Source organism: Typha angustifolia, chromosome 12 (assembly GCF_048772165.1).
Source record: "Typha angustifolia cultivar Huaian chromosome 12, ASM4877216v1, whole genome shotgun sequence".
In the NCBI taxonomy this organism is placed as follows: domain Eukaryota; kingdom Viridiplantae; phylum Streptophyta; class Magnoliopsida; order Poales; family Typhaceae; genus Typha; species Typha angustifolia.
In genome coordinates this window covers 8,816,839-8,841,030 of record NC_133250.1, presented here as the reverse complement: position 1 = coordinate 8,841,030, position 24,192 = coordinate 8,816,839, and the positions used below count along the sequence as shown (strand labels likewise).

At 36.6% G+C, this 24,192-nt stretch overlaps 4 protein-coding genes across 7 annotated transcripts; 2 read left to right on the top strand and 2 right to left on the bottom strand.

The window, feature by feature from the left end:
• Positions 1–826: 826 nt before the first annotated feature.
• LOC140771754 (protein PHR1-LIKE 2-like) lies at positions 827–5,531 on the bottom strand. The gene is made up of 7 exons (XM_073113410.1): positions 5,375–5,531; positions 5,086–5,255; positions 3,415–3,491; positions 3,246–3,300; positions 2,540–2,609; positions 2,332–2,401; positions 827–1,375 (listed from the first exon to the last, which is right to left on the bottom strand). Coding segments are annotated over exons 1-7 (744 nt in total). The 5' UTR covers positions 5,377–5,531; the 3' UTR covers positions 827–1,075.
• A 2,353-nt stretch (positions 5,532–7,884) lies between these two features.
• Positions 7,885–12,580, top strand: LOC140772648 (APO protein 1, chloroplastic-like). Its single transcript, XM_073114815.1, has 3 exons — positions 7,885–8,347; positions 10,583–10,884; positions 11,579–12,580. The coding sequence occupies exons 1-3, from the start codon at positions 8,135–8,137 to the stop codon at positions 12,411–12,413; spliced, it is 1,350 nt and encodes a 449-aa protein (XP_072970916.1). The 5' UTR covers positions 7,885–8,134; the 3' UTR covers positions 12,414–12,580.
• A 205-nt stretch (positions 12,581–12,785) lies between these two features.
• LOC140771629 (ADP-ribosylation factor GTPase-activating protein AGD12-like) lies at positions 12,786–19,107 on the bottom strand. 3 transcript variants are annotated; one of them, XM_073113191.1, is made up of 9 exons: positions 18,965–19,107; positions 18,314–18,381; positions 17,847–17,934; positions 15,657–15,732; positions 14,477–14,640; positions 14,270–14,399; positions 13,955–14,071; positions 13,734–13,829; positions 12,786–13,255 (listed from the first exon to the last, which is right to left on the bottom strand). In XM_073113191.1, exons 2-9 carry the CDS (start codon positions 18,339–18,341, stop codon positions 12,974–12,976), a joined length of 981 nt encoding a protein of 326 aa, XP_072969292.1. In that variant the 5' UTR covers positions 18,342–18,381; positions 18,965–19,107; the 3' UTR covers positions 12,786–12,973. The 3 variants fall into 3 exon arrangements, with proteins under 3 accessions (XP_072969292.1, XP_072969293.1, XP_072969294.1); XM_073113192.1 differs by having other exon boundaries at positions 17,847–17,931; XM_073113193.1 differs by lacking the exons at positions 18,314–18,381; positions 18,965–19,107 and having other exon boundaries at positions 15,657–15,752; positions 17,847–17,931.
• A 1,689-nt stretch (positions 19,108–20,796) lies between these two features.
• On the top strand, positions 20,797–24,097 carry LOC140771644 (E3 ubiquitin-protein ligase WAV3-like). 2 transcript variants are annotated; one of them, XM_073113215.1, is made up of 3 exons: positions 20,797–21,191; positions 21,760–21,843; positions 22,522–24,097. In XM_073113215.1, the coding sequence occupies exons 1-3, from the start codon at positions 21,090–21,092 to the stop codon at positions 23,896–23,898; spliced, it is 1,563 nt and encodes a 520-aa protein (XP_072969316.1). In that variant the 5' UTR covers positions 20,797–21,089; the 3' UTR covers positions 23,899–24,097. The 2 variants fall into 2 exon arrangements, with proteins under 2 accessions (XP_072969316.1, XP_072969315.1); XM_073113214.1 differs by having other exon boundaries at positions 21,745–21,843.
• The last annotated feature ends 95 nt before the right edge of the window (positions 24,098–24,192 follow it).

Here is a 24,192-nt window from a genome sequence, read left to right as displayed (position 1 = left end):
AAAAAATACACGAGTTACAGTTTGTGGCTTGACCATCGCCACGTTTTCCATTTGTAACTAGTCTCCCTTCCAAGTTTGAAATTAATCACCTCTTGCATGTGAATAGACGCTTCTATGTGCGGGCATTTGGTACGTCTAAATATCAAATCCTAAGTACGAATAAATTCTAACTCAAATAAGAATCTGGCAAGGTTTAATTTAATAACCCAAAAGTTTTACTAACACATACTTATATATTCATCACATTTATTACAAATCAAAACCCTTCTATTCAATCTAACTCGGAAGCATGTTAGGATGCATTAGCTTGGATCTTTAGCGGAATATTCTTGTGAGGGCGAGAAACCCATTAGGACAAACATGGAGAAAAATCAAGATTTGGCTGGTAGTGGTGGGTTAATTGGTGGATTGAGAATTAATTAATTGGGATTAAGGTGGTGGATCGGCCTTTTTTAACTATAGTTTCCCTTTTAAAGATGAAGGAATCTTTCGGTTAGTATCAGTGTGGTCCTTGTGCCCCAACTACTAGTACTTTAATAGAGTTTCTGACTTGTTAACTGAAGGTTGTTAGTGAGATTAATTTTTTCGGATCGCGATATTCACAATAATTGAATTGGGGAAAATATTTGGTCTTCATGATTCTAAGTTCAATATCTCATGAGTGACTTCCATTTAGTTGAAGAGTTATCCATCCCTATCTTGATGTTTTAATCAGCAAGAATCTGTTCATCATTCCCTGTCTTCAGTGTAAGATTATGTCAGATGATACTTAGCAAGTAAAGAAACTCTGATCTCGTGATAAAAACTCATACAATAAGAATGCAAATTGATCAGACTCAATCTATTAGATATCCTTCATATCCATATATTCAGAGCTTAATCAGTAGAGTGTGAGATTACATTCAAAGGTCAAGGTAACTGAAAGAGGCCTAAGAATAAAAACACCATGTTCACCAAAATATATTACAGGAGAATGCGCGAGGCCCTAAGAGATGGTTCTTTTCCTGATTTTGATCATTAGCAAGCTTGCTTCTTCTTTGAGTTTGTGTCCAATTCTAGTTTTTACCAAGATTGTTCAGCATGACTTGCGCTTTAGTTCGGGTGGTTTGAAGAATTGGTTATGAACAGCTAAAGAAGATTTGCCTCCTGGACTATGCAAGCTGATTGATCCCACAGATAGCTGGTGGAAGATAGATGGGCTCAGGGGATCCGAGGGGGAGCACATTACCCCAGATGCCATGTCAGAAAAGCTGTGATCAGGCATGTCGAGACCACTTGATGCAATTTGCTCCGAAGCAATTTTATATGCCTTCTCCAACAAAGAATCAATGTACTTGTGGAATGCTTCCATCCTAATCTGAACATGCTTCTGAACCTGATGAAAAAAGGAGAAGAAAGTTTTAGTCGAGTCTGAGTAATGATTTTTTGGAGGAACGAGAGTGGAAAATGAGTTGATAGAAGTCAGAAACTAAGCACCTCCAGTTGTAATATTTAATTCAAATTGTAACTTTGGCAAAAAGCCCAAATATCAGTTCTTTACCAAAAGTTTGTTGGCCGTCTCTAGTGCTAGGACTAGTGCAAAATTACTTCAACTTGTTTACGGATGGCTTCTATGAGGTTCATCTGAAACCCACTCTGTGCAACTCTTACTGTCATCATAAATCACTGAGTCCACAAGTTAACCTTTGTTATTGGAAGCCAACTCAATAGATAATAGGGAAAAGCTACCTAGAGTTTCAAATGTTCAACATGAATAACCATTATTTATCATCCAAGTATCTTTTCCGAAACACATGGTTTCAGCTGGAGCACAAATCAAAGATAAGAAACGTCCACAAATTTGAGATTTTCATGCGTGACCATCTAAGTGAACTAACTATAAATTGGTGCTAAATTCTGAATAAAATAAAAACCAGGAATCAATGGTCCTTATCATAAAACATATAAATCTATTTGCAGATAGAATGATATACCTTCTTCACTGCAAGTTAGGTTCTTTCAACCCATGAATAAGCACTCCAAAAGGTCCTCTAGACATTAAACTAGTCTATATAAGAGAGAAAGATGGCAACTTCTGATTTAGGGTTTTATCTTCAGTTCTTCAGTTCAAAGGTGAGCAAAAATAAGATAACCCCTATCACTTTATATAACAATGAAAGAATATTAAATTATCACACGGAATGATTTTGTCTTAGGACAACATTAAATTAGTAGGAAACTTTAAATTTGTAGGAAACTTGGATGATACTACATCATAATGTCATGCGGAACTAAAAGAAGATTGAGAATGAAACAGCAAAGAACAAATGATAATTGAAAAAGGTAAGTTACCTCCACTTGTTCATGCAGTCTTCGTTGCACTTCCATTTGGGCTCTCAGTGCCTCTTTGACTTCTTGACCTCTACAACAGCATCCCATGACGAGTTAATATTTCTTTTACCATATATTTGTATATAGGAGAATATGGCCCCTAAAATTACTTTTCCATGTTGAAATTTTTATTATGAAAGATGTGAACTAGCTAAAAATATTGTCTTACTCATTTGCATCAGTAGAAGGGACTCTTGGAGACAAATTTGTGCCACTTTGTCCTTCTAACATGTAAGGAGCTGAAATTCCAACACATAAATCAACAGGAAAGGATTAATAGAATGTTTAAGAAAGAACTCCAGTACATTTTATCATACAGAGTGAGAAAAACATAGTACTTCTATAGTACGTTTTAATAGAAGGAAAACAATTGGTCAAGCTCACAATCTCAGTAGATGGTTATATGATTTAATTCAGCTGATTCTGACTGGTCAACCAAGCAAAGAGATTATTGAGTGGCACGAATGTACTATATCTCGACACACTACATCGAACCTTATCTTCAGTTATAAACATAGAATACAGAACATGAACACTGTTGACCGATGTATCTACTGAATCAAGAATTACGGTTTGCTTAATAGATGGTTGCTATGTGATCCAGTCCTTGAAACACAGGAGCCCAATCATGTGGCCCTGCCAGTGCATTGAAAGTGATTAAGCAGCCAGCCTTATATCACCCATCATGCACTGGTGAGATTATGACTATATAGTATATAGTTATGTACTGCTCAAATGGAACTGGATCATCCAGCTCCTGCCTTGAAATAAACATACTTTAATATCTTTCAGGTAAATTACTAAATTTAGGAATATAAGAAAGCAAGTAAAGGGATTTCCATTAACAAGGAGAGGGTAAGTTTTGTTAAATTTACCATCTTTAGATTGCTCTATCATCTCTTTGCCCGATTGCTTGCCTAATCTGTATTTCTGAGAAAAATACCACAAATGATAGATTAAGCACACAATATGATAAAAGCTTGCCATGTGAGAACAAATTAAGAGGTCTAACACATTTATAGATTGCAAAGGAATCATATATACCTGAAGATGACTCTTCAAGTGAAAAAGAGTGAGTCCCTTTACGCCCATTGTTCGCATGATAGTTTTTGGTGTTGCTTCTGCAAGACAAAGTAGATTAATAATCCACAAGCCACAAAGCAACGAGTTGCTTATAAAGTCAATCATGCAAGTGGATATTCCAACATAGACATATGAAATGAAAAATGCTGCCTGAATAATTGGAAAACAGACAAGTAAATGACAATGCAAACTTGTAGGAGACAAAAGTTTGAGCATATCACTCTAGTATAAGACAGTAGAATGAAATTTATGAGTTCCTCATGGAAAAGAAGTTGCCTTTACAGCTTGGAGATTAAGACAAAGAACTGTCAATGACAAATTCAACATATAAGTAGGAACAGATCCATGTGATTTTATCAAACAATAATATTTGTTTCTAGCTGTTTGCTCATGTATAAAGTTAAACAACTATTTTGAGATACACAGAAAATGATGAAACACATACAATAAAAAGAAAAGAAATCTTTCTTGATTAGCATATAATCAAACTCTAAAAAGTAATAGATTCATGCACGAGGTTAGCTTGAATGGGCTATTATTTATAGAGAAATTATATCAGATAAAAAAGATAATGACAGTAAGACTTAATTCTTATTCCCCTAAACTTTTCTCATAAGCAAATATTTTGGTCCTATTTAACAAGTTTTTTTTTCCCATAAAATAGTTACTTGAGTCCTACTTAACAATAAGGTAAGTAGCACATTGACTGTCATCCTCAATTATAAATCCACCAGAAGAAAGAAATAATTGCTACTTCTGCACATTGGAGAGACCAATTTCTATGTGATGGGTGACATGAATGACGAGCTTTGCAAGTGTATTGGAGTTAATGCATGATCAATTGGATATTTGTAATGCCACCATAACAAGCAAAAAATAAAGTCTGATGATTCCCATAGAAAAGGATATCAAATGGTGCATTAGAAGAAAAGCATATCCTGGGTTAAGCAAGTAGCCACTGTATTTGCATATGGGATATAGCGATAATTTGTGTTCACTTGGAAGGAAAGAAGATTAATTTTGACTGGTAAAATCAGCTGATTGTTATATGTATTCAAGACGAGGATGCCATTAAAAACAATAGCATGAAATAGTTTCTAGCCTGCAAATCTTGAGATCTCTACTAAATAAACAATTGGATCTGAGACCTTTCATCCAATGGCAACTTGTTTTCAGGAGGAACCAATCAGCAGCTGGTCATGCCAAAAATTCTTCCTATTTATGGATAAATATTTAATAGTGGGTATTACTCAAAATATTGCTAAATGCGAGAATGAATATGATTACTACACACCTTCAATAGACAAATACTACCAAATAAAAGAGTTAAATACGAAATCAACAACCAGGGAAGATCAGTAATGTCATCAGAGATACACTTCGTTAATTATAATCGAACTATAGATATATCCACAAAGATCCTCATATTACGACAGAACTAGAGCATAATACTTAAAAATCAACTTCAATTCAAAGACCCAAATGAATAAACAATCCCAAAACAAATCCAAGTTACCAAATTTACAAAAAGACAAGAATTAGCACCACAAAACCACCAACAAATCACAAAGCAAGAACTACTAAATTCACAAAACCGAGGATTAATGGCGAGGAGTGCCAAAAGGGACGAACTTTCCGGGCCCCCGAGCTGCGCGACAGCGTCGACGAAGCGATCATGGAGGTCGGCGGTCCACCGGAGGCGTGGCTTTGGGTCCGCCGTGAGTACGAGGCTCGGCCCATGAGAGTCCTCCCCGGGAGGAATGGAAGCTTCTTGGCGATGGATCAAGCCCGAGAACATCCTCCTTTTGAGGAAAAGGTGGAGACCCAGAACCCAAAAGGCGGCGATCGATTGGAAAGGAAGGATTAGAAGGAAAAAAAAGGAAAAAGAAAAGGAAGTAGGCCCAAACGAAACACAACTCACATGAGCTGGGAGCACAACCAAGTGGGTTTCTGTTAATAATATCTTTCTTTAATTCCTCCCTCCATTCTCCACCTCCTCTCTTGAGTTTGAGTCTTCTTGACCCATGAGGGGAGAGAGAGAAGGGAAAGGTAGTGGCTGTTTGGCCCTTAGCTTTCTATAATGTGAGGTTGGGATTTGGCTCTTCCTGTGGAACTACAGCAGAGAAAAAGTTGAGACTGTTGGAATTTCCTTTTTTTCTTTTAAAAAAAAAGAAATTATATATACCGTGCTATATTAATAAATTAAATCTTATAATTTAAGGAATATGTACATAAAATATCCTCCTATTATTAGATCTATTATAAAATTAGCTAAAGATTTATACTATACTAACTAAATTCAACTCAATTAAATCTAACTAAACTAAATCTAACTTAAAGAGCATGTTAGTTATTTAGAAATAAATATATCTAATTACGAAATATTTTTGCAGTGTTAGCTTAGGATATTTTCTATATGTATTCATTATAATTGGCTCGATTTGCAAATATAAGACGTAAATCATAATCTTATTAATAAGTTTCTTTTTTTTAAATAATTTTTATGGTGTTTTAAGGTTTATTTTGATATATTATTTATTTAATAGGTTATTTTTTTCTTTCATGAAATACTAAATAGGTTTTCACATTGCAAATTATCCTCATTTGTATTTTTTTTATTATAGAATTACTTAATCACACTGTTTTTAGATTAAAATACCTTTGCCTTAGTTTTCTTTGGTAGATAGTAAAGAGGGTTAATTTTTCATTCAATATATTAGGACTTCTACCTATGTCTAAAACCCGTATATTTTAATATATTAAAAATAATACCGATCAAAATTCAAATTAAAAAGATACCCATAAATCACACTGACATAATGCATTTTCATTATTTACAAAATGTGCCTTTTGTTCTTAGATTTTACCTCGGTTAATAAATGTATTGTACAACTCTCTCAACTTGGGATGAGAAAAAAGGATAAAAACTTATGGGTATTTTATGCAAATCATCTAATGGCAGATGCATAATTCAAAACATTGAGACATAGTGAATGATTCATGTCTGTATATATATATCAGTTCCATAAAATGAATGAGAAGGAAAACATATATATATATATATATGATGATGATGATAAGCCTCCTCTCCTGTAGGTTGGAGAGCTTTCAAGGTCAATGAGACATCATCTCAGAACCTGCATAAAGAGCTTTTTTTCTCAGAAAAATGGTTGAATGAAGCAAAGAATATGATTGATTAAAATCCCCATTTGAAGGTAAAACAGAAAACACAGAGATATAATAGGAATTGATTGATCCTCTCAATGTCTTGTTAGATGCAATCATGCAATGCATCACTCGAGTAGGGACTCTCTAATGGCCGTCACTGTGATTCTTCTTCTATGCCAAATATGACCCATGATCATTAGGATCATGATTATTATTTTTCTGATGTCTTGTCAAGATAGACAGGTAGATTTGGATGCCTTTTTAGCTACTGGTAAGATGCTTTTCTTATGATTTTTAATATTTCTTCAGATTGATATCTTCAATATGCTCTCTTAATCTCCTCGGTAAAGAATGAATGTTGAGGTTGGATGAGGATACGAGTATTTTAATGAGGGATTGTTTGGTTAAAGGATAAATTATTAACGCCATAGTTAACTAATACTATAGTTAACATTCCCGAATACCTCACTTCTTAATTGTTATTTCTCTATTTTAATTTAGACTTGGAATAAGAGAGAACTCCCTCTATTCTAGTATTATAGTCAAACACAAACAATATAACTCTCTCTTTTAAATTATAAATAAAAAAATAAAAGAATTTTATAAATTAGACTTTGTGTTTTAACTATTTTATGATTCATATATCTGAAAATTTTATAACTCGACTCCTTATTTTTTATAATAATTTTTATTTAATATTTTGAGTTAATTTGGATGGTATCGGCAAAGAAATATTATGTTATAATATACTAAATAATTTAGTAAATACCTAAAATAACCTGTGTCTTCTTCATCATTTCCTATCCTTCCGTCTCCGTTATTTTCACCACCTCATTATGCTCGAGCCCGAGGTTTTGATTCATAAATTAGGACTCGGTCAGGACCCTCGGTTTGCTCGATTTACTCTGGCGAACTCTTGGTCAAACAAAGATAGGCAGAAAAGGAGGAGAAAGAAGAAGAGTGAAAAGTTAAGGAAATGTGACGATGAGAATGACGACGAGAGAAGGTGATTAAAAGAATATGATTGATGGGTAAAAAGGACAGGAGATAATGATAGAATATTTTAGTAATTTAGTTAATATTAGTTAGTTAAAATAATACTAAAATATTAAAATAAAAATTATAGAAAAATATAAGAGTTCGAATAACAAAATATTCAAAGACTAGAGCGTATGATTTATAATTTTTTTTAAAAAATAAATAAATAAATATAACACTATCCATGAATTATGATATTCTAACCCAAAAATCACTGTTTGGCTTAGCGCACCATTTCGATCCCAACCCCGACTCATCGTAGATCCCAACCCAAATGAATCTCTCCTCTCCTTTCATCTCGATTAAATCTCTTCTTCTATTCTTCTCTTGTCTCCTCCACCGTCGCCGTTCTATCTTCGTCGTCGCCGCATCGGCGAGTGCTTAGCCTTCTCTTCTTCGCCTACCCTAACTTTATGTGGCTGTGTGTCCCCCTTCTCAAAGGTGGAAGCCACTCCCATCACTTGAATCGAGAGCAATGGCAGCTGCTTGCAATGGAGTAATCGCGCACTTCTCCTCCTCTGCTCCCCGTTCCCGTCCTCACTTAAGAAATCCGCGCGGCTTCGATCCGGAGCACGTAAGCCGCTCTTTCCTTGGTTTTTCCAAGAGAAATTTGACGGCAAGCGTGCCCTTCTCCTTGAAGCGCGACGGGCAATCAGAGGAAACCAGCAAGGATGCACTTCTCTCTTCGGTCAGCATCCAGTTCTCCTTTTCGTTCTTCAAGTTTCCTTTTCTTTTCAATTTGTTGTATTTGTTTATGTTCATAGTTTTCTGGTGTGAATTTCTTAATGATTTATTGTGAAGCACCGGAAGAAGTCACCTGGGAAAGTTCCCAGAAAGAAGGGAAAAGCCACTTGAGTGTTCGCGAATTTGTCACAACTATATTTATATATACTTATTGATTCAATATCTGTGCTTGGAATTTGACCTGGACCCATCTAACGAAATGGGGAGTTACTGCATCTGGGTTCAAAATCAGGATTTGTTAGTTCACCAACAAGCTTTAATTTTGACATGCACTTTCCGTAAGGTTGATAATTCTTGGTTTTGAAACCAGATTGTGTTTTGATCAAGTTTTCAGCTTATAATCTATTATTTTAATGTTACGAAACAAGATTGAAATAAGAAAATGTCATGGTGGTTTACCTCCTTAAATCTTTTTTATATTTCAGGGTGATAACTGTATCTCCTCTGTTTGCCTTTTTCTCCTTGTCAATTTCTTTGTTTTGAACTTATAAGTGATAATCTTTGTGTTATTCTAGAGAGCTCACTGCATAATGCAATATTTCTAATCACCATATTCAACTTTTGTCGTAGAATATTGAAGTTGTGTCAATTTATGCACAACTTCTTCAGATTAATTTTGACAAGTATGAATCTATCTTATGCAGAGTGGCCATTGACGGTCCTCAGTGGTTTGCTAGTTCCTATTTGATTTGAGAATTATCAGGAAATATGGTTAATCTTAACTATAGTTGCATGTACAAGTCCCTGCAATCCTCCTCCTTCAAGATGTCATTTCTTTATTGTTCTTAATTTGCTTATCTTAACCAATCATCTTGGGATTTTTCTTCTTGTTTTCAGGATAGAAGATGTTAAGCACATGTCTTTCTTATACTTTTCTATATTTCACATATTAATTATATGTAATCAGATGTATTATTTTCTTTTTCTTTTCCATTTACTATAGTACAATGTCCTGTTTAAAGACCTACCTTATAAGTTAAGACTGCATCCTTGGGCTTATAAGAAGATGAACTTGTGATTACCAACGGAAAACCGCACATACATTGCACATGTCGACTTGCAGTGTTACTGCTTGATACTAGGAGTCTATGATTGTTCAACTCAATCATCTTAGTAAAGCAAGGCTCTTAGCCTCTTACTAGTTCTTCAACACAAGTAATCTATCTTAGCTACAAGCAGCTCTGATGATGTTACAATTTCCAAGCAAAGGGAGGACGACCTTCAAAACCAGCTTCATGGTCTTGGGGTTGCAGTTGCAATACTGAAGCAAATAAAACATATTCTTATAGTGTCTTCCCTGTTGCTAAGTCGCTTCTAGTTTTGGTTGACAAATTAATTCCAAGTGCAGCATCATAAGTCGTGAATTTAGTATGTTGATTTGGACAGCAATCTGCATGCCCTGTATAAACATCTATGTGAATATATGGTTTCCAAATTATGGTTCTCTCGTTTTGTTTATTGAATTAAGAGAAATGATCCTTAAGAAGTGAATTACACTTATCCTTTCGTCAGTTGTAATAGCCTAAATGCTAATAGACATTCTGATTGTCTATGGTTCTGTGACTTACTTTGCTTTGCTGATTTCCGAATTATTTTGACATATTTTCGTTGTCTTTGGTACTGGTAACGTGTCTTTAGATTTGTAGATCCACTCTTTTAGTGTACTTGCATCTACTTTATTTTCTCTATAACTTTGTAAGTAATAAATAAATGGTACATAGAAACCAAGGGCATTTTTTGTCATTGTTGTGAACAATTCACAATCTACACTTCATTTCTACCAACTATACAGTTTTCAATTTCTTTTTTTTTAATTTCTTATCTATGATACTTATCACAATACAATATTATGCAATATTATGAAATACAACTAACCGAACACTTATTTATCAAATACATCATTATGAAATACAACCAACCAAATATGTGTTATCAAATACAATGTTATGAAATACAATCAATCAAATAATCTATTTATTTATCTAGATATAATATCTAGAGAAACATGTATCTCTAAAAACAGAAAACCAAAAGGCCCCTTAGCTATCTTGGCTAGCTTGTATTGGCATTTATTATTTATCTACTATGCTTTCTCTTTCTCATTCATTGCAGTCAGGATATCAACCTCTTCAATATGTTGGAGGAGCAAACACTAAGAATTTCTTTTTGTGTTTGTTAGGATACTTCTCATTCTTCTGTGATCAAAAAGTATGAAAGGCACACCCAAAATGTTGACCTCCCACCTATACTGCCCAAAAACAAAAAGAAGCCTTATGCTATTCCACTGAAGAAGATGCAGCGAGCTGCAAAGCGAGACAAAAAGCTTGCAGAAATGGGAATAGAGAAACCCCTTGAACCCCCAAAGAATGGTTTGCTGGTACCTGATCTCGTTCCTGTTGCTTATGAGGTGATGGACTACTGGAAAGTGCTGATTAGAGGCCTCTCACAGCTCCTTAATGTTGTTACAGTTCATGGTTGCAGGTAACTGGAAATAATCTTAAAATAAGTTGTATCCTACTTGTTTTGTTCAGCATTCCCTTCTTTAGCTTAACATGTCAAAAGTTGTGTGTCATGTAATGAGGCAAGTTAAAGTTGAGTTACTTCATGTAGGATAACTTCGAGATAATTTTTTTTTCTCTCTCAAGGACTAGTCAAGCAATCAGCAACTTTATTTCCCCTCATATTGAAACTCAATGCTTTAAAGCATACGTAAGTGAAACAGTTTTGACTTTAGAGTTGATTAATAAATATCTTCCTTCATTACATATATGTAAGCTGAATCTTCAACTTCCCTTTTTCTTCAAGTTACAATTTGTTTCTAGTTACATGGAACTTTTGTTTGATCACCACCTTATGCATTTATATGGAAGTTGAACTGATAAATTTTGATTACTTGTTTCATTGGTTTTTTATGGTAACACGTGTCAAATAACTAATATCAAATGTGACAACTTGCAAAACTACAAACTTCATAACTGTTGAACTGATAATTACAAATGTATATAAAATATTTAAACATGGTATACTACATTTTATTACATAGGTAAATAACTGTAAGTGAAAAAAAAGAAAAGGCTAAGGTGGTCTTACTTAGAGACATATTTTCTCTGCACATCAATTTGTTGCATTGAACTTGGATTCTACTGTTATTTGCTGACTGGTTTATAATTTACAGCAAATGCCCTGAAATCCATGTTGGTCCTGTTGGCCATGAGATTCAGGACTGTCATGGAACTGGAAGCGAGCAACGCAGAAGCTACCACTCCTGGGTTAGAGGTTCTATCAATGATGTCCTCATCCCCATTGAATCATACCACGTTTTCGATCCATTTGGTCGACGCGTCAAGCATGAGACTCGGTTCAACTATGACAGAATCCCAGCAGTTGTAGAGCTATGCATTCAAGCAGGTGTTGATTTGCCAGAATACCCTTCAAGACGAAGGACGGCCCCCATCCGCATGCTAGGGAAGAAGGTGATTGACAGAGGTGGATTTGTAGAGGAGCCTAAGCCATATCGATCAGAAGATTGCATGGCCCTTCTCGCTGAGCTTGACACCTTTGAAGTCTTAAAAGGTCAGTCACCTCAACCATCAGACAGGAGGAGGCTTGCAGAGAGGACTCTCAAAGCATACAGCACTGTAAGGCGTGGTGTGAGGCAGCTAATGAGGAAGTATACAGTGAAGGCCTGTGGTTATTGTTCGGAGGTCCACGTTGGCCCATGGGGGCATGATGTAAAACTCTGCGGGGCTTTCAAGCACCAATGGAGAGATGGTAAGCATGGGTGGCAGGATGCTACCATCGATGAGGTGATTCCCCCGAACTACGTGTGGCACGTCAGGGATCCAAATGGACCACCCCTTACATCTTCCCTCAAGAGTTTCTATGGTAAGGCTCCTGCAGTTGTGGAGTTGTGTGTTCAGGCAGGGGCTGAGATACCTGAGAGCTACAAACCTATGATGCGAATGGATATTGTGGTTCCTGACTGCGACGAAACTCGTTTGGTAGCATAAGATGGATTGTATATTTCAGCTTCTCATGGCTTTATAGCTCAACAAAAATTTGATCATTTCAAATGGCAAATGTAAAAGACCTGAGAATATATACATTGCCAAATTTGAATATTACTGCTGTACATACTTCTTTCCTACTACTGTAAGTGATCATTCTGTTATAATCGAATTTCCTTGTTCTTCTACCTTTTTAGTTCACTTATAAAATTCACTAGTTATTAAGAGCCAAGACAGTAGTGATAAGTAGCTCCCCATATCCGATGCCGCCAAAAATTTATTTAAGCTATCATAGGTTTCATTAAAGCAAAGAGCAATGAAAGAACCTTTTCTTAGAAAAAAGAGAGATGAGAAAACCAACAAGTCAAAACAATATAAACTCATCAACAAACTCTAGGATCCATTGCAAAAACATAGTCATCGTAGAGAAATAAGGACACTACATTAATAACATGAAACAACAAAGGATAAAACTAGAAAGAGCATCCAATTTCAGGAGGCTCCCACCAGACAAAAAAGATCCGAGTCTAACAAATCACAACAGAGAAAACGTTTGGAACTTTTCACTGATTCAGAGGAATCCATTCCAGTTCCAAGTCTACTTCCCCGGACTCGACATTCTGTAGCTTTAAGGATACCTCTTGTCTAACTTTGCCATCAACGATGTTGATGGGGCTATCTTCGATTAGGGCATTGTCGTGCGACTGCAACCATTTCCCAATCTGCATATTAGCAAGAAGTTCTGGGTCACCGAATGCCATTGCAGATGTGATCATCGGTTGGAGATCAACCTCAGCTTCACCCATTATATCATCTGCCGAGAGCATATCATGATCAAATACTTCCTGCTTGAGGGCAAAAGGAAAATGAGATACTATCACACCATATATACTCCATAAAATAATTAAAGAGAAATAGCAAGTTATTATATGACCAATGAAATCTGATAAGCACTACAAATTAATCTTCAATTACCTTGCAATCAAGGACCCAATCTGCATTTCTACCCTTTCACCTACTAAATCATGGCCACCAGTTCAACTGAGTATATACTAGATTCATTCTAAAATAATGGTGATTGTTATTTTGCATCGAAAGAACTTTCAATAAACACTGAATATTATTATCCTTCTGTCACAGTAAATTTTATCAAGAGTAAGATATGTAGGTATCAATAGGAATCAACTAATTTCTCACCCTTAGACCAAACTAATCAAAACATTGCATTTAAGTCGGTTATACAGCACCATAGCATCTCTCAATGAAAAGTATCTCATGCATGTAATATGTATAATTATATAAAAAGTGTTCATATAGACTCACCAATTTGAGAGGGCCATATTGTTCAGGAACTGATAGCTTAAGCACCTCATTCCAAACTGGATTTAAATTGCTTTTAATAACAGCAGTCCGTGCTCTCTGCGCAAAGCTAATCTTACCAAAGTTAAAGCACAAAGATAACAAAGTGAAGAATGGATCCAAGTGCCACCTTCTCAAGAAACTCAATTCCCTGAAGAAAAAAGATGTTAAAAAAATTTACTTACCTGTTGACCAAGAGTCAGTACGACATAAGGATCACTTGTTAGCATGTCCCTGACAGCTAATTTTTTTCCTTTTACCACTTTGACCTCAAGTATTCCAATAAATTCTACCATTCCGGCCTGTGGAGAAAACATCATATGGTCTAACACCTAAGGAAATATTATGGTGAAATAGTAATTCACCTAAGACTCACTAAGCACTTTCAGCCAACAGATCAATAAGTTGCATCAGAGAAATTACTCTATAACAAGAACAAGTAGAAACTTTTGAAACAAGTCAGTATAATAAAACTTCAATAAGAAGGGAAATTATCTTACTGCACTCTTGAAACTGCATGAATCTAAAGAGCTGTCCATATCCTTTCCAGAATCACAAGACTGGAAAGGGCTCTTTGAAGAAACAATGCGTAGACTTGGTTTTAGAAACTCTTGCAATTCGTACTTTGACCTATGGAATTGTAAAAGTTGCTCTTCATGAGTAATCAATTTATCATGTGAGATGAATGATGTGTAGATCAAAGATACCTGATGAACATTGCTCGCACCTCATGACTTGAGTCTGCATTAGGCTTGTAATATCCTTCTGGAAGAAAGGCCTCATAAATTGCATTGGCATAAGAGTTTCCACCAACCTCTACCATTGAGTCAATTTCTTCATCAGTCCATTCATCTAATGTCACTGACAGAACCTGAAGTTGGACAGTAGTTAACGAGATTCTTCAGAGTGATTAGTTCAAGGCTTTTAACAATCATCAGCACCGTCATCATCTAGTCTTGTCATATGAAGTATACCTAAAAAGAGAGATGATGTTGTCTAAAACCACAGAAAATTTCCAAACAGTTGCCTGCAGAAACCATCTATATATTGGACTCATACAGGACCAGGAGAAATTTATGTGATGCAGCATTGTAGGGTCTTGCTTAAATGTGTTAGGTCAGTTATAGGAGAGAATCCTATTTTATTGGTCGCAAAGAACAGAGAAACAACATTTCAGATTCCACTTGAAATTGAAAGAGAAGGAAGAAGATCCAAACTTTGAGGCAGTTTGTGCATTCATCTCCAAAGAGAATGAAAGTGAAAGAATCCAATGAAACACAGCCAGCATACAAGTACATACTTGGTTGCCTTCTTGAATTATAGTTGGACAAAGTTGGAGAAAGAATAATATATCGAAAGCGGCAAATGACATGATTGAAGGACAGTCCTAGATACCAAACTGTGATCATGTTCTTAACTTGACACTACTTCCATAGAAGATAATGTAAGCTTGACCAAGGTTTGTACAGACTTACAAGATTAAGAAAGACAGGTATAGACTATAGACCATAGTTCATTATATTTTCATCTATGTAAAATGTACATGCATAAATCAAATATAGGCATGTTCACTGGTCAAGTTCTTATGCTTGCAATTTTAACGCTTGGACCGTGATACAGCCATGTCACATGTGTGTGAGCAAATACTGGTCTTTTGGTTTAACGAAAGCATATATGTGAGAAAAGATTTTACACTGGGAGGAGATACAAGGTTGTATCCTATATAACAAGCTTCTGAAAAATTCAAAACTGGATAATTTCAACTCTTACTAGCAGAAAATCAACATGAAGAGAAGAAGCATGCATTTTCAATGATCTATCTAATGAATGATAGCCGGACAAGAACATAAAAATTAAAGATGGTGACATAAGTTGAAACAAAATGACCTTTGAGATATGTGTACCAAGACTTCTGTGAACACCACAACATTTTAAGCATATAAATACCCCAATATTAGCTGACCTGTAAAGATAAACAACAAACTGTTCACAAGATAAGATATTTAATATAAACCTGTGGGTTCGCTATGAAAAGCAAAGTCTACTACTTCTGATAAAGTGTTCAGGTATATACATAAATCAAAGAAATGCAATATCAAATTCTGGGACGAAAATAAATCATGGAGTAGAAAGGAACCGGTGCTACTGACTCAAACTCAAAGTTTCAAGCTGAGTGGGATCTAATTGCTATGAGCATTTCTGCATTTTCTGTCCTATTCCATGCTTTATGGGTATACTTACTACATTGTTGTTCTGTCGATATTTTTCTACAAATTCAGATAGTACCCCAGAATAAAGGGAAGCTATAATTGGTAAGATGAAGACTAAACAAAAAATCTCCTTAAGCAGATGAAGCTAAAATTGTTATTGCCATGATTCAAATTACTAAATAATAAATCCTGGTTTCATATTTCTGAAGTTACTAATGCCAAGCTCACATGACTTTAGTTATAGTTCGAGGTTTCTATGAGCAATATGGCATATTCTACCAGGCATGGCAAATGACATTTATTTCTTGACGAGGTCCCTAAAAGAAGTATTTGCACTACAGTACTTGACAACACAAGTTATGCCCATGAGTTTTGATGATAATCTTCCTGAATGTTCTATGCTTTAGGAATTTCGATGTTTCAGGTTAGGTTATCTTAGTAAACCAAAATCATAGACTTACGTCCTTATAGGGACCAAAGAATGAACTTTACCTAGTCAACTTCTATACTGCTGTCATATGCCTTTTGAAAAAAGAAATACTTACTAGAAGATGTATTTCAATTAGAACGACAAGCAATAACTAAATATAATATGCAAGAGCACATACAAACACTAAGTTTTTACATAGATTAACTCCTTATCAAACAAGGATAAAAATAACCAAAGATTCCCTCTCCAATATCAAACTAAGCACTAAAATGATCGGTTGTTACAAAACACTTATAGATAGTCTGTTATTACCCACAACAATCTCTAAAATGATTTACTTGACTCCCTCTTAGTGCATTGTTTTCCGTGTTTAGTATCTAATCTTAGTAACCTTTAAGATTGAAGGCCTGTCTCTATGACTCTTCATAAAAGTAGCATACATAATCAAAGTAGTAGAATTCCACCATGATGTGGATTGACCTCACGATTTCCTTCTCCCCAGCTTCTCTCTGAATATCCACCAAGATGTTTAATAGCCTCTAGGAGTGGTGCCCTATTTCCATCAAGATATCCATTTTCTAGTCCCAAAAGATAGGTTGCAGGAAATCCTAAACTAGATCAGAAAAGGTCAACTTTCGCTGCTGCATTCGGATAACCCAAATCTCATTTGAATGCTTGAGTGATCTATCTTTCATTGTGCATGCTACATTCCGACAATTAACCTATTGGTCATCTTTGCTCCCAAAAAAATTTGTTCCTTCATCGTGCATGTGACATTAGGACAATATTCCTACGCTCAAAGATTTTAAAATCCACACGAAAACAGAATCTCCAAGGCACATGCCGTTCGAAGGCCATCAAGGTTGTTTGAACACGTGACCTATAACTCACTTATTAAACTAAATCTTCTACAGTTTGATTGCCAACAAGGAGGATGTTGTGCTGCAGTTCTAACAATATAAGTCTAGAAACATTACATCACGATTCACAAAAAACTGTCTTATGACAAATTTGTCAATTACAAAAACTACCGGTCCACCACCTTTCATGTATTCTTGTCATCAACCAATACTGCAATTCTCAGAAAAAGGAAGTTGATACATTTAACAAGGAAGAAATGTTGATTGATAAACAACCATGGCTTCGGGAAGGAATTGGACCATTGGAATAGTTGTCTCATATATCCGAAAGTACCAAACTGTATTCTCCATGTTGCATAGGCAACAGAAAGTAATCATGAGAAACCAGAGCAGGTCACGAACATTAATGCAGTCTTGTTAGATAAGTTTTCATACATACAGAATAAAAAATAATCTGCAAATATGAGAACGAAGAAGAAAATGCATCCATTAATCCATTATAGACATGGTGATAATTTTAAATCTGAAGTTTGCAAACTATGAATCTGTATCAAGTTGGCAATAGGTGTGCACTTACGCCCATTTGGGATCTGGGGCACCACAGTCTGCACAAATTCGGTTATCACTTTTTGACAATAGCTCCTTCAATTTTCTTGTCTTACCTGCTAGAAGAGCAAAAGAATTTGTCAGAAGGGCATCTGAAAATGTAAGAATCTAAGAGAGCCACAAACCTTATGAGAAGATGCATTTGCTTTAAGGGTATTCTATGTAAGCCAAATATATCTTAAGTATATATATTCATACTCTGTACTCTGTAGAAGTACTTTTTTATATGCTTAAACATATTACTTGCTTCTTTTGTGCTGAAAAGAAGTTCAAACAAGCTTTTAATCCTGATTCTGCTCGTTGGAAAAAAGAATTGCTTCCTAAAACTTTGCAATTTCAATCGAGTTTTCACTTGTTTTCTATTAACATTTGATATAACAACATAACAATAACCGCTAGCAGGAAAACATTAAATGACGAGAAAGACCCCTCTTTTACCTGAGGAAGACAGTTCATGACGACTCATATTTTCTCACAACACTCTGATCATCCAAGAAAATCTTTATCTGCATAAGAAAATGCCAAACAAGTGCGTTATAAGTACCTAAACTAATGTGCTTTCTAATCCCTAATGGTGAACTCACCAGCTAAATATGGGAGGAAAGGAAAAGGAAAAAGAAAATGATGGTAAAATTCTATTGTCCCAGGATGCTCAAGAACCCTAACTACAAAAAATAATCTTCATGAACAAAGCACAGCCATTTAAATTGCTTAAAAGAAACCAAATCTCAAGCACTGACATGAAATAAATTTGATTGAAACAGCATACCTTACTAGGTACATTTGAACATATCTTCAAGAATGATTAGTTAAATGCATTTCAATCTATGTAACTAAGAACTTATAATCGGCAAATAGATGGATTTCTCAAATTGGAACTACCAAAATTTAATCGACAAAATCTGCCCAAAACTACTGGGATCAACCAAAAATTGAATCTTTACTAAATACAGGAGAATCCTATCAAGGAAGGGGTGTCTAAATCACAACAATTGCACTCTCGACTTCAAAAGATTAACTGAATACAATCAAAAGACTCAAATCTTTTTGGTATGAGAGAATAAATAATTGAGTCGAATCGGATCTTACCACGATTTCGTTTCTCGTTCTCAGATCCAAAGAAGCGATTTGGGGCGTCGATTGTTCATTAAAAGCTAATATCCGAGGTTTAATGCGAGAGATTAACCCCACGCATGTATGCAAGCTCGTACGCGTTGTCTTAGCTAACATATATGCGGCTATCCGCATATTTATCTGTTGCAACTGCTTGTCATTTTCTGACAGGTGCCCGGGTGGCAGAGCTGTCAAAATAAACAAGTAGTTTGGCCTCGGCTCAGCCCGGCTAGAGCTGAAACAAGCTTGATCGGGAGCCGGCTCATTTAGGTTTAACTCAAAAGAAAGCCTAGTCTTAACTCCTAAGTCTCAATTCCTCCAAATGTGGCCGCTCAAGTCTCCTTAGCTCTTTCTTTATCCTCACTCGCTCGGTCGCTTCAATCCTTCTCCTCCTTCAGCAAGTTGGTTCTTCCTCCTCCTCCTCTTCCTAAATCTATCACCGCATTGTGCTCGTCTTTCTCCTCAAGCCACCACCTTATTGTCATCCTTTTCTTATAGCTAATTTGTGGTTCGGCTCAGTCTCGATCTGGCTTGGTCCAACTCAGTTTGAATAAAGTTTGATAATAGACTTAATTTAGACTTGAGGTTAGCTCGAGTTAAACTGAGTCGAGACCCATTCCGACCATTAGGAAGTCACTGTGCTAGGTTGGTTGAGTGAATAAGAATTTTTTACCGAATTAAGCCTGTACACCTAAAGAATAAAAAAAGGTGAATGAGATGGAAACTTATTTTAGTCATTATATATATATATATATAATTATAGTTATTTATATTTATATGAGAATTTTATAAAATATATTTTATATTTTACTTATTTTATAATTCACATTCATCTTAAGAATTTTATAACTCCCCTTCTTTTATTTTTTATTTTCCTATATTTCTTATTTAATACCGTAAATTAACTTATATAATACCCCAAAAAATATTCTGTTATAATATATATATAATAATTTATAAATAGCAAAATGTATAATAATTATCTAGTAAATTAATAAAAAATTAATTAGATAATTATTAAAAGGAGACGACTAAAAGGACCTTCAATCAAAGCAAAAGCAAGGATAGATAAAAGGAGGAGAATGGACTTAATAATAAATTTAAGACCCGATCATTAATCTAGAGCGACTAGCGACCTACTCATCTGGTAGGATCTTCAAAAAGCTGCTGATGTGAGAATACCAGATAACACCTTGGCTTTCGGATAAATTAATCACATTGCCCCATAAAGCTTGTAGTCAAACCAACTGTACGTGCCTTTTAACACAAAGAACCCTATAAAATACATAACTAATCCACATATTAAAACTCACCTAATTCTTGGATCCTTTAGAACGTAATAATTCCTCGGCTCTTTCCTGCCGGCAAAGTGGCCGTCAAAAATAAAAAAAGAAAAAAATAAGAAAGTCCTCGCCGGGGCCCACCTGGTGGACTTCCGATTACATGCCACGTGGAATCCAACGGGCTTTGCCGTCTTAAATTTCAAACGTAACGGCTTCTTTAAACGGCTCGGAGTGGTCCTCCTGGTAGAAGAATAGATACTGCTGTTTTTATATTCGTCGAGAATATTTTTCAGAATATAAATAAATAGGCGAGTTACTCAAAAACTCATGTAACATTCAAGATCCCAATTATACTTGGGTCTTAAGTGTCACAATCACATCATATTTGGTGGAAATAATCCATCAACTACTACTACTACTACTACTACTACATTCTCATTAATCATTGTCCTTTTTAATTTTTTTAATTTTCCCTTCTCTCCGCAGCTTCTAATGGCAGTACTCCTTTTGCCATAAAGCAAAAGGTAGAACTCCACCTCTTCTACATCCCACTCTAGCCTTGTAAGTGGTAACAAATGCTTGGGATCTCCAGAGTGGCCCAAACCCCAAGCCATTCAAGCCACAAAGTCTTTAGTTGGTCTCTCCTCAGTTAAAGAGAAAGCAAAAGTGGGGCCTTTGTCTGGAAGCAGAAGACTAAAGTAAAGAACAGAGAGAAAGAGGGACAGAGAGAGGCAGAGAGTATTTTGTAGACCATAAGACAGCAGCAAGAGGAGGAGGAGAAGGGAGAAAGAGATTTTAGCAGACTTTGGTGATTAGAAATGGGAGGAGGGGTTTCAAGATGGAGGAGAGCAGCCAAAACGATTGGATTCCCCTGTGCTTCCTTCTCCAATGGGGCTTCTTCTACTTGCCCACCTAAAACTGTAAGCTTTCATTCCTTCTCTTTCTCCTCTCTCTGTCTCTCTTCCCCCCTTCAATTCTCCTCCATTTTCTTCTTCTTCTTCTTCTTCTTCTTCTTCTTCTCATCTCCCGGAACTTTCTTGTAGTTTATTTTTCTTGTAAAAGATCAAGTTCTGTGAACTGGGTTCTTCTTAAATATCAACATAGTTGGCTAAAAGATCAAAAAAAAATTCTCCATCCATCCCCTGGCTAATTTGAATCCATTACCTTTTTGAACTCCTCCTCTTGGAATCATTAACTTTCTATTCTCTGACTAAATTAAGCACTTCTCTTTCAGAGCATTGTTTTGATGTACATTTGCCAACTGCTAACACTTGTCTGCATCTCCTTCTGCTTTCTTTGTCTTGTCATTCCATCTACTATCCAAACAAATAAAAACCTCATCTTTTCTTTTTAAAGATAGTAACTAGTGGACCTCCCCACTTTAAGAAGAGGGTCATTTTGCAAAATATACCCAAAAAGTGTATGCGGTAATGTGCAGAAAAACCCTTGTGCCTTTTGTGTTTTATATTGCAGACTGCTGTGATGCAGATATCGTGCCCCGCGGTGAATTTAACACCCGATAACACGAAAGCAAGCAGGGAAAAGCAAGAGTCCACTACTGTGGCTGACAAGGTACAGCTTTTTGACTTTTTCTTCTTTTTCTTTTTATTTTATTATTTTATTTCTTGCTTTTATCAAACAATGTGAAGTAGCTAGGAGGCTAAAAGCAAAAAATTAATCTAATTAAAACTACATCACCCTAAGTTGGTGCAAAGAGAGAAAAAATTGGTGCAACTTTCAAATAAAATCTCATTATAATAACAAAAAACTACAGACAAATTCGTATCATGTGAAATTGTTAATATGTTCAAAATTTAAACTTTCTTGTCCAAAATCTTGAAGAGACTCACTATGTTTAAGTACTTTTGAATTCATATTATAATAGCATTTGTTTAAAATAGTTTGTGAGTGGTTGGAGAAAGGCATGTTATATATAACGCCGAGATGGCCGGTCGGTGGGAGAGAATATGAAAGAGAAACATAATTTGGTAGTTTGGCCTTCATAAATCATAAGTATTCATTTGGTGGAGCTACCTTTGGACTCTAATCAATTAATCCATTTTAATGTGCCAACATTTTCCACATTATCAATCATTTAAACCTACTTGTCTCTTACTTGCTAATCTTTGTCTCATCTTTGTAAAAGTAGTAACTTGAGATTCCAATAAATTATTAGAACATAATGATATTTCTTATGATTTAGTGTAAGAAAGCAAACCTTCTAATGCTTGTCGTTGTAATATTTTGAAGAACGTCTGTGCTATATGCTTGGAGCCCCTCAGCTGCGGTGGCGGCGACGGCGACGGTAATAGCGAGGGCGGCGGCAGATCTACACTTTTCACAGCTCAATGCTCGCATTCTTTCCACTTCCTCTGCATCTCTTCGAACGTTCGGCATGGCAATGAAACATGCCCGATATGTCGAGCCCAGTGGGCCGAGCTCCCGCGAGAACTCAAGGCGCCGCCGTCTCACCGGCAGTCGGATCCGATCCTACGCATAATTGATGACTCCATTGCCACCTCTCGCGTCAACCGCCGTTCCTCTGTCAGCACCACCCGCTACGACGATGATGACCCGGTCGAGCCCGCCACCACGACCGGGCTAATCCATCCTTGCCTCCAGTTCAGTCTCATTACGACGCCGACGTCGGCGTCTAGTCATCATCATCACCGTCGTCATCTTCTTGGACAGTATCCATGTGTGCATATGATGCCACTGCATCACCAGTGCCAATTCACTAGCTCACCTGTGATGGTACGCACTTCTCCACCAAATGGGCAGCCCAGAGCTTGGCTCTCCGTGAGGCTCTCGCCGCAACGGGCCATGGACGTCGTCCTAGTTGCAAGCCCGAATGGCCCTCACATGAGGCTTCTGAAGCACTCCATGGCACTGGTCGTCTTCTTCATGCGTGCCGTCGATCGATTATCCATCGTTATCTGCTCCGCCACCGCCACCCGTGCCTTCCCCTTACGGCGGATGTCGTCCCACGGGAAGCGGGCGGCTCTACAAGTCATCGATCGCCTCTCTTTCCTTGTCGGAGCTGATCCGATGGAAGGGATACAGAAGGCTGTAAAGATACTAGAGGACCGGACGCATCGCAATTCTGTGTCATGCATTCTCCATTTATCCGATGCACCGACTCGAGCTGATGTCGGTGGAGACTTGCATTTTCCGGTCACAGTCCACCGGTTCCACGTCGGATTTGGGTTCGGGATGACAAACGGATTTGTCATGCACGAGTTTGAAGAGTTCTTGGCAAGATTGATTGAAGGCGTTGTGAGAGACACCCAACTGAGGATAGGAGATCAAGTGGGCCTGGTGAGGTTGGGAGAGTTACGGGGTGGGGAAGAGAGGAGGATTGCGGTTGATTTAGTTGGCGACTGTGGATTCGTTAAAGTTGGTTATAGCTATGTGGAAGGAGGAACAGAAGCTCAACTGAGGACAGGAGAAGTGGTGGTGGAATTTGGAGAGAAGGGTGGGAGGATCCACGGGGAGAGTGGGAATGATGAGAGGGATCTTAGCGTCGGAGGAAGGAGAAGCAGCTGCGTCGAACAATGGGATTATCTTGATCCATTCATGGCGAGAAGATGGGCGAAACACCTGCAAGGCTACAAGGCGCAAGGATGAAGAGTTTAAATTACCAAATCCTCGGTGTATTTTTTGTTTGTTAGTTTCCATCCTGATGTGTTGTTTTCTCACTTCCAGATTGTTTTCTAAGTTTTTCTTCTTGCTTCTCTGAATTCAATTATTCGGGTGTGGATCAGTTGAACTTATCAACTAAGTTATTGGACAGTGTCAGCTTCTTGGACTGATTGGAGACTTGGAGTATGCTAACTTTGTTTATCAGTTTGTGTATCAATGAGTAAAAGAAACAATGTTGTAACGCCTGGTACATGGATGATATAAACAGTCTACACATAC

Excerpts from the sequence above, each read along its gene's own strand:
- LOC140771644 (XM_073113214.1), top strand. The coding sequence starts at position 21,090 with ATGGGAGGAGGGGTTTCAAGATGGAGGAGAGCAGCCAAAACGATTGGA. Across the intron at positions 21,192-21,744 it reads CTACTTGCCCACCTAAAACT|ACTGCTGTGATGCAGATATC; the intron begins GTAAGCTTTCAT and ends TTTATATTGCAG. Across the intron at positions 21,844-22,521 it reads CCACTACTGTGGCTGACAAG|AACGTCTGTGCTATATGCTT; the intron begins GTACAGCTTTTT and ends AATATTTTGAAG.
- LOC140771754 (XM_073113410.1), bottom strand. Across the intron at positions 2,402-2,539 it reads CCTTCTACTGATGCAAATGA|AGGTCAAGAAGTCAAAGAGG; the intron begins GTAAGACAATAT and ends ATGCTGTTGTAG. Across the intron at positions 1,376-2,331 it reads GACTGCATGAACAAGTGGAG|GTTCAGAAGCATGTTCAGAT; the intron begins GTAACTTACCTT and ends TTTTTTCATCAG.
- LOC140771629 (XM_073113191.1), bottom strand. The coding sequence starts at position 18,341 with ATGAGTCGTCATGAACTGTCTTCCTCAG. Across the intron at positions 14,400-14,476 it reads GTGCGAGCAATGTTCATCAG|GTCAAAGTACGAATTGCAAG; the intron begins GTATCTTTGATC and ends ACAATTCCATAG. Across the intron at positions 13,256-13,733 it reads AATATGGCCCTCTCAAATTG|GAAGTATTTGATCATGATAT; the intron begins GTGAGTCTATAT and ends GCCCTCAAGCAG.
- LOC140772648 (XM_073114815.1), top strand. The coding sequence starts at position 8,135 with ATGGCAGCTGCTTGCAATGGAGTAATCGCGCACTTCTCCTCCTCTGCT. Across the intron at positions 8,348-10,582 it reads AGGATGCACTTCTCTCTTCG|GATACTTCTCATTCTTCTGT; the intron begins GTCAGCATCCAG and ends TGTGTTTGTTAG. Across the intron at positions 10,885-11,578 it reads GTTACAGTTCATGGTTGCAG|CAAATGCCCTGAAATCCATG; the intron begins GTAACTGGAAAT and ends TATAATTTACAG.